General features: G+C 29.2%; 2 protein-coding genes across 3 annotated transcripts in view; one reads left to right on the forward strand and one right to left on the reverse strand.

The window, feature by feature from the left end:
- Positions 1 to 6,596, forward strand: part of LOC136977410 (general transcription factor 3C polypeptide 2-like) — a 41,851-nt gene extending 35,255 nt beyond the window's left edge. For both annotated transcript variants that reach the window (XM_067272879.1, XM_067272878.1), the window contains 7 exons: positions 713 to 919; positions 2,519 to 2,612; positions 2,692 to 2,770; positions 2,847 to 2,966; positions 5,283 to 5,507; positions 5,657 to 5,755; positions 5,823 to 6,596. In XM_067272879.1, the coding sequence (XP_067128980.1) occupies positions 713 to 919; positions 2,519 to 2,612; positions 2,692 to 2,770; positions 2,847 to 2,966; positions 5,283 to 5,507; positions 5,657 to 5,755; positions 5,823 to 5,945 (947 nt within the window). In that variant the 3' untranslated portion in view covers positions 5,946 to 6,596. The remainder of the gene's footprint in view (positions 1 to 712; positions 920 to 2,518; positions 2,613 to 2,691; positions 2,771 to 2,846; positions 2,967 to 5,282; positions 5,508 to 5,656; positions 5,756 to 5,822) is intronic.
- The window catches only part of LOC136977411 (protein FAM107B-like), a 42,059-nt gene continuing 36,105 nt past the window's right edge, over positions 6,593 to 12,546 (reverse strand). The window contains exon 6 of the mRNA XM_067272880.1: positions 6,593 to 7,483. Coding sequence (XP_067128981.1) covers positions 7,373 to 7,483 — 111 coding nt within the window. The 3' untranslated portion in view covers positions 6,593 to 7,372. The remainder of the gene's footprint in view (positions 7,484 to 12,546) is intronic.

Genomic DNA, 12,546 nt, shown 5'->3' on the forward strand with positions numbered 1-12,546 from the left:
AATCCATCTTAGTGTATAATTTGAAACTAATACCAAACTGAACCAAATTTATTACTTTTATCAAAGAGAATTTGAATATGAAATGACATGTAATTTTAACTTATATACAATCTAACCATTTATGATTAAATAGAATAATCATTCATTTATTCAAATGAAATTTTATGTCATGGAAGAATACATTTGTGTGCACACAAGTATAAGGTAGTCTGAAGAGTTGAGACGAATTAGCTCTGTTATCATCTCCAACTGTATAAAAATATCAATTGGGAAGAAATGTATTCTAAAATTTGATAAATAATAATTTAGTACTTGTAAAATATAGCATGCAGCAAAGAACAGTCAAAGAATTTACAGTCTGTATTTATATAAATATCCATATCTACTGATGTGCAATCAATATTAAGTGCTGAAGGAATTTTGACTGATCATCAGAAAACAGTCTCTCTGCTACAGTCAGATTAAATGGCCTCATTCCTTTAAGATCCACTTAATTCAGTCAAAGCAGAGATTCTATTTTCTGACACTGTCAAGATTGTATCAATATTGTATTAATTCTGAAATATTTTGGTTGACAATTTTTATTTATTTTTGCATTAGAATAAAATTTTTTGATACATTTATAAAGATTAACTATAATATTAACAAGTGTTGGAGTTTATTGTTTGTTGTAGAATTGCTTAAGATTTTGAAAATTGTTGTTTTATTGCAGGAATGATCTTTGTATGGGATCTGTTTACATCATCCCCTCTTTTAAAATTTTCTGAAGAAAATCAGTTGACCATTCTTCCGCATCTATCTTTCTGTGGTTCTTCAACCAACATCACGGATCTGGCGTGGAGTCCATCCGAGAATGGATGCTTTCTGGCCAGTGTGTCTGCCGAAAGAACTTTGAAAATTTGGAATTTGGATAATCCTAGTAAATATTTGTTCTCTTTATTTATAAAAATTATATATATTATGTTAATGATCAAAGCATATAATTAAAAAAGTTCAAAATGAGGAAAGACTATTAGAAAAACATTTAACGCACAAACACTAATTTTTATCATGAAAAAGAAATCAGTCTCCTCAATATCAAGATAGATACATGGAGATGGGTGCAAGGTGTTCAAAGAACATCTTGATGAAGGCCTGTAAATGCTCTTTTTGCAGTTTATGGAGAAATATTTTTTAATTATTAACATTTATAATTCAAATTGAATCATATTTAATGAAATTAAATGTATTCTAAGAACACACACAGCTTACAAGTAGAGAAATCCTTAATTTACTTAATGGAATTATCACCTTGTCTTTGGAGTTTTTTCACTAGTCGATCATTTCAGGTTTAAAGTTAGAATGAGACTTTGCAGATATATCCAGTTTAAAACACAAGTTTGGATGAGACAGTCTTAAAATTTGTTGAATCAAGGGATTGCAATAGATAGGAGACGAGAAGGAACCTTCTTGGCTCTTGGCTTTAACATTAAGAATATTTTTAATAATTGTATAAGAAATTTTGATTTATTGTGGAAATATAACTGAAGTGTTTAGATCAGAGGTTGCCAAAGTGGTCGATATAACATTATTAGGGGGTTGATTATCAAGCTTAGGATAAGGGGGAGCTAAGGATCAAGCTTATCCATCTAACTGATTCTCAGTTACAAAAATTATTATTAACAAATATACAATAAATGAAAAACAAATGCAAAATTAAAAGAAATGTATTCAAATAGTAAGTGCTTTGTTTTGCTTGTAACACAAACTTTTTGGTGGGGGTCGATGTGAGGTTTCGAAAACTTTGTAGGTGGTTGATGATCAAAAAAGTTTGGCAACCTTTGGTTTAGATTGTGGTGGTTCTGTTAAACCCACTGAGTACTTTTAAGAGTTTTTTGGAATTAACTTGGCTACAACTAATTTGTCATTAGTATTAAATGCATATTGGATTTTAAGAAAATTACATCATTAAAATTAGTTTATTGACTATCTACTGTGTGCTCATATTAATAGCTAAATTATACATGGCCCATACTGATATTTTAATATAAATTAAAATTTTTATTTTATGATATCAGAAAAAGAATAAATGAAAAAAGTATGTTACAATCATCATTCTGTGATAAAAGCAGAAATAGTTCAATATTTTAATTGTAAGGAGCAATCAAACATGAACAGTTTACTTGCAAGGAATAAAAGCAGCTGACGTGCAGAGAGTTCAGATGTCATCCCTCCGGTCTATATAAAATAAATAGCCTAAATGTTTGAGACTTAAAAATTTCCCAAGACCTGTAGGAGACAGTTGCAAGCATGATCAGTTTGGTGTTGCCAAATCTACTAAACTTTTTGTTCATTTGTTCGTATAATGTCAATATAATTATTTTGAATTGTTTCTGTCTTTGCTACAAAAAATGGAAAGAATACAAATATCACAGTTATTTTAATTCAAAATAATATATCTTGGTTTCATCATTCACAAATTTTAAGAATTTTAAATATAATTTAATATAAAATATTAAAATTTGAATATTTGATACAGATTGGCCAGTGTATGTTTACAGACAAGGATTATTTCAGAGTCTGGAATGGCAACCAAGAGGGATATTTTTCACTTCTGATTACTGCTATAAAAAGTAATATTTTTGTAAACTTTTAGTTTTTTTTACCCAAAATTCTTACTTCATCATTAATTATGAATTATTTTTCTTTTAGTTACAATAATTCTGCAAATATTTTGAACTTTGAAGACACGAATTCGTATTCTTTGAGCGTTCATAATGGTTGTATTTGGGTACATCTTTTTTTTTCTTATTTTGTTAATTTTGTTTTATTGAAAAATAAAGAAATGTGCCTTATTTTATGCTTAGGATATTTCAATTTCTGGTTGGAAAGATATGATGGTCAGTTGTGACTCTTCCGGGGAACTCGTAGGAGTAATGTTGCATCGCTTGGAGAGAAGAAAATCCGACACCTGGCATTCTCGAGTGGTAATATTAGTGCATTGTTAGGAGCTGTCCATAAATTACATAAGGGCAATTTTAGCCATTCTGGACCCCCACCCACCCCTGTGTAAGAAACCGTAATATTTTCTTTGATCTCCCCTCCCCTTCCCTATCTTACATAATATTTAGGCATAATTTTATAGAAAGATTTTAACAAAAATAAATTTTTTTTAATGAAACCCTAAAAACCTTAGGTCCAAAATATATAATTATTAATTAGTCTTTTATAAATAATAGTGTGAGTACATATTAATTAACTATGTGAACAAATTTAAAAATATAAAAATTTAATAAATTCGAATGAACAATTTCTTTTAAGAAGTTTATTTTTTAATTATTAACAATCTTTTTTTTATTATCATTAATCGACGTCATAATATTCATTTTCATATTAATTTTAATTTTCACAAAACAACGCAAAAAACATTGACGAATCGACCAGCTAGTACATGTGTAAACAGAAACTGCATACAAAATAAAACAAGAGAGAATAGAGAGAAACCACATTCCATTGCCATATTGGTTACATGTTGGCTAAGGCCAAGAAAATAAACTACATGCTGCTAAAATGTGCTCGGTGCACCAGGGGACTAAAACATAAAGCTTATAAAACTCTATATAATGGGGCAACACGGCCAATGCTACTTTATGCAGCCCATAGCTGGAGTCATGTAACTAGTAAAAATTCAGTAGCAAGTAAATTACTCTCTTCAAAGACAGTTTACCATCAGAATTTCAAAGTGCTGCAGAACTGTTTCTACTAATGCCTCTCTGATTCTAGCAGAGCTCCTTCCTTTGCCACTACGTATTGTAGAAAAGGTTCTGAACTACTACATCAGAACTACAAACATCAAGGCTCAACAACAGTCTCTAGTCCTATCTACGGCTGTTCAAATGCTACCAAATTGCAATTACCCTATCTCTGATCATCACCCTGTAAACAAGGTTACCCCAGGGTCCTGTATATTTGGTATCATCTGCTTCCTCCATGGATAACCATGCAGACATTACTATCTACCCAGATGGGTCAAAAGCATCCTTCATGTTGGCTCAAGAAACTGTATCTTCCTCCAAACTGACATATTTTGCTCAAAATATGTTAGAAGGTACAGATACCTCCACATATCAAGCTGAAGAAGATGCTGTCTACCAAGCTGTTCAGTGGGCCACTTCACTACCAAACAAAATGCTGTCTATCAACATTTACAGTGAGATTCTCAGTCTGTCCTAAAAGCTGTATTAAATCCCAATTACAATAGCAATAAAATCACACATATCCAGCACCATATTAAAAATCTTGTAAATAAGATAACTTTTGTGTTTGTTCGTGGCCATACTGACACACAAGGAAATGAAAAAGCTGACTTTGAGGCTAAGTCAGCTGCAAAGGACACTGACTTGGACTACACTCACATCCCTCTTTCATGCAGCAGCCTTAAAAATTATATTTATGACAATGCTATGCAAAAATGGAATCAATAATAGTTGAGCAGTAAAACTGGTAGAATAACAAAACTTTATTTTCCTAGTGTTGAATGCAGGTTCTCATCATCACTTAGAGATTTAACGTTTGCTACTGCTCAACTACTTATTGAGCATGTATAACCGGGCAGAAACTGCCTCTTGCTTTTGCTCTCCAGAAAACCTAGACACCGTCCACAATATGATCTATTTTTGTCCAATTTACGATCAAGATAGACTTATTCTGAAATTAGAAATCTTTACGCTTGGTTTTAGGTGGCCATATCCACTTGATAAGCTTGTTCAGAAGCCACTGTTTGATGCTTTTTACAATTATGTTCAAAAAATATGGAAGATAAGATTATTTATAATTTCTAGTTCTACATTTTAGTTTTCACTAAAAACCGAATACTAAATTTATGTTTACTTTGTATCATGTATTTCGGTTTATGTATACTTTGTGTTATACACCCATAGGAGTGGTGCACTTATTCAAATAAAAAAAAAAGAGAGAGAGATAGAATAATAACGCTAGCAGACACATTTTTTATCATGGGAGAAAGGCCGTGTAGTGGTTTCTTTCACATCACACTTGATGACGTTAGTACAATGAGCGTTCTTAATAGAAACTGCCAAATTAAAGACAAATTCAAAACTCCAACACTCAACGACATAAAAAATAAAAATAAGAATATTACGTAAGACAAGATCTATTACCCTCCTACCTCTGAGTAAGAAATCCTTGACTCCCACCCACCCCAAAATACCTTACGTAATTTATGGACGGCCACTTGTATGGTCAAATGTGAGACTTGTTCTGTAAAATTAGCCATTTTCTAGCCATTGTACAGGTTTGAGTTGGAGCCATTGGATAAAGAAGAGAGATCTACAAAAGAGGGAATAGTTCCAATTACTGATATGGAAATACAATCGCCCATTAGTGTGGATTCTGGCATTCAGGAAGAAAATGCGGGAGACATTAGAGAGTCCAAAAAGCTCCCCCCAAAGCAAACTTATGGTGCCGTAACGGCTAATTATGGAATTGTGATAAAAGAATTTGTAAATGTAATTTTATTTGTTATATTAATATAAGTTTTCTAGATAATAACTAAGTTTTAGTAAGTTAAATTCTTATTTTACCAATTTTTATTAGTGTTAACAATTAATATTCTATAAGCAAAAAACCAATGATGTTTATTCCTATTCAAATTTAGCTAAACAAATTGTCCAAGAAGGACATCGAACGAATCAAGACTTCCACATCCATGAATTTTACCGAGATAAACGATTATCCATTAACTTCCATTAACTCGGTAAGAAATTGATCTATTAGCAATTTAAACAATAAACTTCGAGCAGTTTACAATATTTTTATTATAGGTATGTTGGAATCCGAATCTTGATTATCACCAATGGCTTTTCTCCGGTGGCCAAGCCGGTCTGGCCAGGTTAATTCACGTGTCGGGAATGTCAAATTTGCAGTGGTATAGAAAGCTTAGTTGATGATCATAGTTTTTAGGTTTATTTAATTCCAATAATGTATAAAGTGTGTATATATATATATACACTCAATGTATTTATTAGATGAGAGTCCCTAAAAATATGAATTTGGAAATAGCAAATGCCAGTAACAATATCTATTTCTAAGCAACAAGCAAATTTTTTAAATTCTAAATATGGAGAAATTAATTTTATATTTTAAAGTATTTTTTAAATACAGTATGCTACCTCAATTGTTAATTTTGGTTTTCTAGAAATAGATACAATCATGTTCGAATTCTATAAGCTTAACTGTGATATAACAAAATTTTGTTATTTTTGTATATTAATGTGTATGAAAAGCAATACACTTCATAAATAAATGTATTTTTATTTAATAATTTATCCAACATTTCTGTTAGATGAAATTTATTTTGCAGTTTTTGAAATATCGGTGCAATATTGTGTTGAAATTTAATTTGGATTTGGTGCATTGCTCGCATTTAACTAAATTTGCTTGCATTTTGAAGAAAAATATCTGTGATAAATCACCATTTGACTTATGCCACTGTAAAGTGATTCGAATCTGTTATCGCTCACCGATTTATTACAAAAGTGTTACGTTTTTGGAACTATGTGTAAATTATGACAAATAAAAAATCTTGGAACTGTTTAGCTTTTTTTAAGAAATTAGTTTTTATTTCACTGGAACAGTCATTGCGAGTTATTTAAATGTTACAAAACAGTTATTTTGCAATAACAGAACTTAGATATGTTAAATTTCAAATAGGTATAGTACATTAGATAGAACAAATTTACAGAATCGCGATCCAGCTCGGAATCGCGTAGCGATATTCTTGGCACTTTGCGCACGGGCAATGGTTTTTGGTTTAGTTACAGTTTGATTTCTTTAGTAAGTTAATCGATTGTTAGTATTTATAAATTACCTTTTGGTTAGATAATATATTTTTTGTCAAGACACTTATTAAAGTATATCAAAATATTTTGTAAAATAAAATAGAAATACAACACATGGATCGATAACATTCTAAAAATATTTCCGTTTAGAATAACAATGTATGGTTTTCTACGGTACTGTAACTCAACACCATTGCAACAGTGGTAGTGCTTTGAACATTAAGTAGAACATTTGAACATTTTTGCATAAATATGGTCGATGACAGAACAAATCTGGTCGAATTCCACGCAATTTGTACATAAAATTCAAATACAATCTGCGGTAAACGGATTAAACGATGCCAAACTTCGATAAAACATTTACGATCTAAGTAAACACCGCTGACGCCAAAATAATACGGAGGGCGTCTTAAAAATATATTTACTCAACAGAGACGAAACTAATACTGCTCTTTGCTACTTACTCCCCCCTTGCATATATCGTTCGTTTGACATGTTCGAGGTATGTACAGTGTTCGGATGGGGCATTCACACTATGACGACTTCGAATCCACCGACACCGTCTGGGCACAGACTCTCGCATGCACGCGAAGAAATTCAGGTTGGTCCTGAAGTTCATCCTTTTTTAAATCTTGCTCTTCTTGCTAGAATTTTGTAAATTGAGCATCAATTTAAATAAGTCATAAATTAAATACAAATTAAAATAAATGATGATATAAACAAATCATTAAAAGCACTTAAAACTGTAGCCTGTTATAATTAACTTAGCATTATCATTTATTTCGACCTATTTTTTTGTTTAAAATAAAGTTTTACCACTTCAGATCTTACAAATTGTAGGCCACTCAAAACAAGAGCCATTTGTGTGTTTTAATCCACAAATACGAACTGCCATTTATTATTTAAAAATTCGTCACTACCAGAATTAGTCTTGCTTAACATTGGAATAATAATGAACTTGATAGATTGGCATTTTTTAAGTATAAATACAAAATTTGTTGTGTGGGTAAACAGTGTACAAAAAACTGGCTTCAAAGATTCAAGTTTACCATTTAGATACATTGGGCTTATCTAAAAATTCAGATTAATAAATAAATAGTTTAATTCTAGTCTAAAAATAATTACAGAATCTAGCCCAATGATGATTTAGTTACAATTTAAGCTAATTTATTAATTGTATCTAACTTTTAGATATATATGGCTATTAAAAATTGATTGTGTTTAGAAATTATCAATATTGGATGTATTTCTATTCTTTGTACTGTTACAAAATATTTGAAAAATTGTGTTTTGATGATGATCTTTGTTGTATTTGTCAATATAAATATGGATTTATGGAATGAAAATTTTACAAGCAACCTTCACTTTTTCACTAATCAAAAACAATCAAACCATTATATGAAGAGTAAAAAGTTAAGTAAGGAATTTACATATTCAGGTATTTAAACTAACAAAATGAGTTGGTGATAAAGAAGTTGCTTATGTGCTCATTAGTGCACAAGTTATAAGAATTAAATTATTTCGCTCATAGTTTTGGACTTTTTTTTAATTAGATGATTGCATGAGAGATTTTATTACATCTCGTCTTTGAACTAATTGTCCTAAAAGTAATGTGTGATGTGATAATAAATCAAGATATTTTGACAAATTAAATACTTTGCCAGCAACTGTAAAACATATTTACTTTTAAGTGCTTATAAATCTACATTACTATAGATAAATACAACATACTGCCAAGTGAGCTGCCAGATTATTTATTGGGCTTATATATATATATAGCAATTTGGTTACCACATCTCAGGATAAATTTAATAATTAATAAAAGTATAATTCTAGAATTTCTAACTTTATCTTTTATCATGATATGGTGGTTAACTGCTTTCCTCTAGCCACTAACTTTTTATATAATTATTAAATTAGCCCTAATATAGTCCAATAAATAATTCATCAGATTGTTTGGCACAATACTAATAGAGTTGTGGTGTTAATATATATATTATTAAATACAACAAAAAACAGATTTAAGGATGGAATTCAGAAGTATCACTTGAGCCACTCATCCTCAATTGCCAGCTATTTGGAATTTATTTTTGAAAAATTGTTTTTGTTTTCCAAACTGTTCAAAAATTTTCTGAAAATGAACAAGGAGAGGTTTTTTTCCATCTGTCTCATTCTGCCCTGTGGGCACTAAGGAGGCGTTTTTTTTCAAGCCCACCCATGTCAGGCCAGGCTCATAGCAAGGGTCAGGGGCATGATATATCAATACATGAAACATTCCTGCAGTTGCTTGTCTGGATTTGATCTCTGATCCACAAAGCAGTAGACTGACACCTTAACTGTCTCGGTAATCCAGGTGTATTATCATCATCAAGGGAAATATAAAAAAATATTCCCAAATTTGACTAAGATTTCTTTTGCTTATCACATTTTAAAATTAGTGTGAAAAAAAAATACTATGTTTAGAATTTGTTACTTTAAGAGTTGGCAACCCTATACCTTTACCTTAGACTTTTGTTTTTTACTCAATTGAGAATAAGTGCAACTCATTCTCATAATCATTTGGAATTCAAAGCAAGGTTTTTTGAATAATATGCAAATCAGGGAATACATCATTAAATTAAGATGTAAAGGCAGTCACCGTCATGGCATACTCACTTGGTATTGCATCCAAACATGCTTATTTTATTCTTTTTGTGAGGTTATCAGAAGTTGAAGTGTGAATTATGAAATCTAAGCAGAGAAAACTGTTCTTGCCGGCCAATGGAAAACATTATTTAATGGAGCCGATGACCAAAACAAAGATGTCATCAAATGCAAGAAAACTAATTATTACTTTTCCGTAACATTCAATTTATAGAAAATAGCAGTTTCTTTTATTTTAATTTTGTAAAACTTAATATTAAAAAGAAAATTTATATTCTTAAAATCTATTATATTTGAATTTAAATTGAAATAGCAAAAAATACAGATTATTATTAGATAATGTCACTTTGTTTTCCAATAACAAGCACATATCTTAAATGTTTATTTGAAACTTTTAAATGATTTTTTCTTATTTTTGCCTAGGTTTATACACAATCTTTTTTATATGAGTATGATTTTAGGGACTTTCTGGCTTTCCTTAAATGTCACTTTTTACTGATTTCATACTCACTTTTGAAGTAACTTGTGCTGCTTGTTTGTTTCTGAATACCATTTTGAGAGAGAAAGGCTGAATGAGAATAAGGGAAGATGAGCAACTGTTGAGTGATAATTCAGCAAAACTTATGCAGGAGATCACTATGAATTAATTAATTCTTGACCTCACAAAATTCAAATTGGGAGTTTTAAATTATAGTTTTGATTTTGAGTTATCCTGTTTAGTGTTTCTGAGACTATCTTGATTAATCATTACAGTTGTGTTATAAGTGACCTCAAGGTTAATATAATAATCCCCAAGATCAGATATTGTCTTTACAATCAGTTATAAGATTTACAAACTCTTGTATTGTTTCCAACATGTACTCTCTTTAAAATTTAGTGACTTCATATTTGTAAGTAAAATTGATATCTGAATAAATTTATGCTAAGTTATCTCTCTACTATTTATAGCAGAATAAATTCTAATCTACAAATCTTTATAATTTTCTTAAAATATCTACTATTTAAATCATCTAGTCTGTAAATATAGATTAGTCTTAAATTCATTGCAGACGAATTTGCAAATTTATCTGCAGGTTAAAAGAACTAACAACATAAGCTGCTTAGAGTTTATATCTCAATAGGCTAATTCATATTTAAAATAGTAAAAAGTGGACAATTATAAGACAAAAGTGAATAATAACTTTGAATGAACAAATTTTTGCTTATATTTATAAGCAAAATTTCTCATTAATAGTCTATAAGGCAGGAATTTACTTGTCTTAGAGACATTTTGAGAGTTGTGGGTGTTTTTTCCATGTCCACAAGTCAGATAATGATGAATGAAGTCTGAGATGTTGATGTTTAGTCACATGAAAAATTTGAAGTTTTAATCTGGATCCCCTAAGCAGCAATACCAAAATTTCTACCAAAACTTAAAAATTGACTATTTTTGTACATTATGTACTTAATTAGTATATATATAAATAACTGTTAAATGTGCATAAAATAATTCTATGATTATCAAATAGTCACATTTTGTATATAACTGTGATCTAATTTTAACTGGTTGATTTTCAAATCTGTAGGAAGATTATAGGAAATTTTAAATGACCAGATTTACATTACTCTGTGTATCTGTAATAATTATTACTAGATTTGCATAAAATATGAAATACATTAAATTTTCAATAATTAAATACAAATATGTCACTACTATTTTAAAAATTGATATAATAGGACTAAAACTTTTAAACAAAAAGTTATTTATATCAAAAATTGATATCAGATGTTCTGATCTGTAAACATTTCATAACAGTACAAAGCTTCTTGAAAATTATCAGAGAGTTGTCTTTCTCAAAGATAGGACTTGACAGATTAACAATCAATTGACAGTTAAAATTAGACAATCAATTACAGTATTTTATATATATATATATATATAGTTTAGGAAAAAAACATTTAATTTACAATATAATAACAACTTTGTATAAACATACGTTTTAAAACATTATAACATGAATTTAGATATTTAAAAGTTTAATGCATACACATGACAAATTCATGTATTTAAAATTTTTTTTTTTATAAAAAAATTTCAGTTTTATAACACACATTTTCTAAAATAATATAAATAAAATACATTTTGTTTTATTGTAAATGTGTCGGTTTTTATTAATAAATTAAGATAAATTTAATCCACTTACATAAAAATGATCTTTCTGTATATGGAAACTTATTTTATTGCAAAAGAGTAAAGTTCCTTTACATCATAAATATTGTAAAAAAATTGAGTTAAGTTTTTTTAAATTTTCATAAATAAATATAAAAACCTGTATTATTATTAAAATTATCAACGTGTAAAAAACACCCTATAAACACAAGCATTGATCCATAAGGAAAAGAGGGGACATGCCCCCTTCCAAAATACATCTATTTTTAATTTATACTGTATTGAGAAAATTAGAAATAGAAACAAAGTACACCTTACTTTTTATGTCTACTTAAATCATGAAAGATTTTTTGTTATTCTTTGTCATTGGCATGACCCCCCAATATATACAGATTGATATTGATGCCTATAACAATCCAAATTGCTAGATTTTTCCTGGTTTATTTATGTAATTAATGATTAACATTACTGAAGTGACATATTTATTATTCTATTATATCATCCTGCTAATTTGTGTTATAATCTCATCAAATAAAATCTCATATGGGTAACTATGAAATTACTTTTTTGTATTTTCACTTGTAATAAGTGAATTTATATATAAAAAAAAAGTAGGATTTTTTATAGCTTTTAATTACAATGTTTTCTTTACAAAATTCTTTTATATAAAATTAAAATCCAATGTTGATCATTGAAGCTGACATTGTTTAACTGGAATGAAGGAAACATATATTTGGCTAGCATTATCATTCTAAATTTACCTCCAACTTTTCAAATTTTCTAGCAGATGGTGCATGGCAGTTTGTTTGCTCATGAATTAGAATGGTTAAATATTTGAACAAAATATGAAAGAATTTGAAGAATGTATCATTTTCTGGAATTTTTTTATTCCAGAAAATGAGATTAAAAGCTTGA

The sequence above is a fragment of the Centruroides vittatus genome, unplaced genomic scaffold, assembly GCF_030686945.1.
Source record: "Centruroides vittatus isolate TY-2023 unplaced genomic scaffold, ASM3068694v2 contig_459, whole genome shotgun sequence".
Classification (NCBI taxonomy): Eukaryota; Metazoa; Arthropoda; class Arachnida; order Scorpiones; family Buthidae; genus Centruroides; species Centruroides vittatus.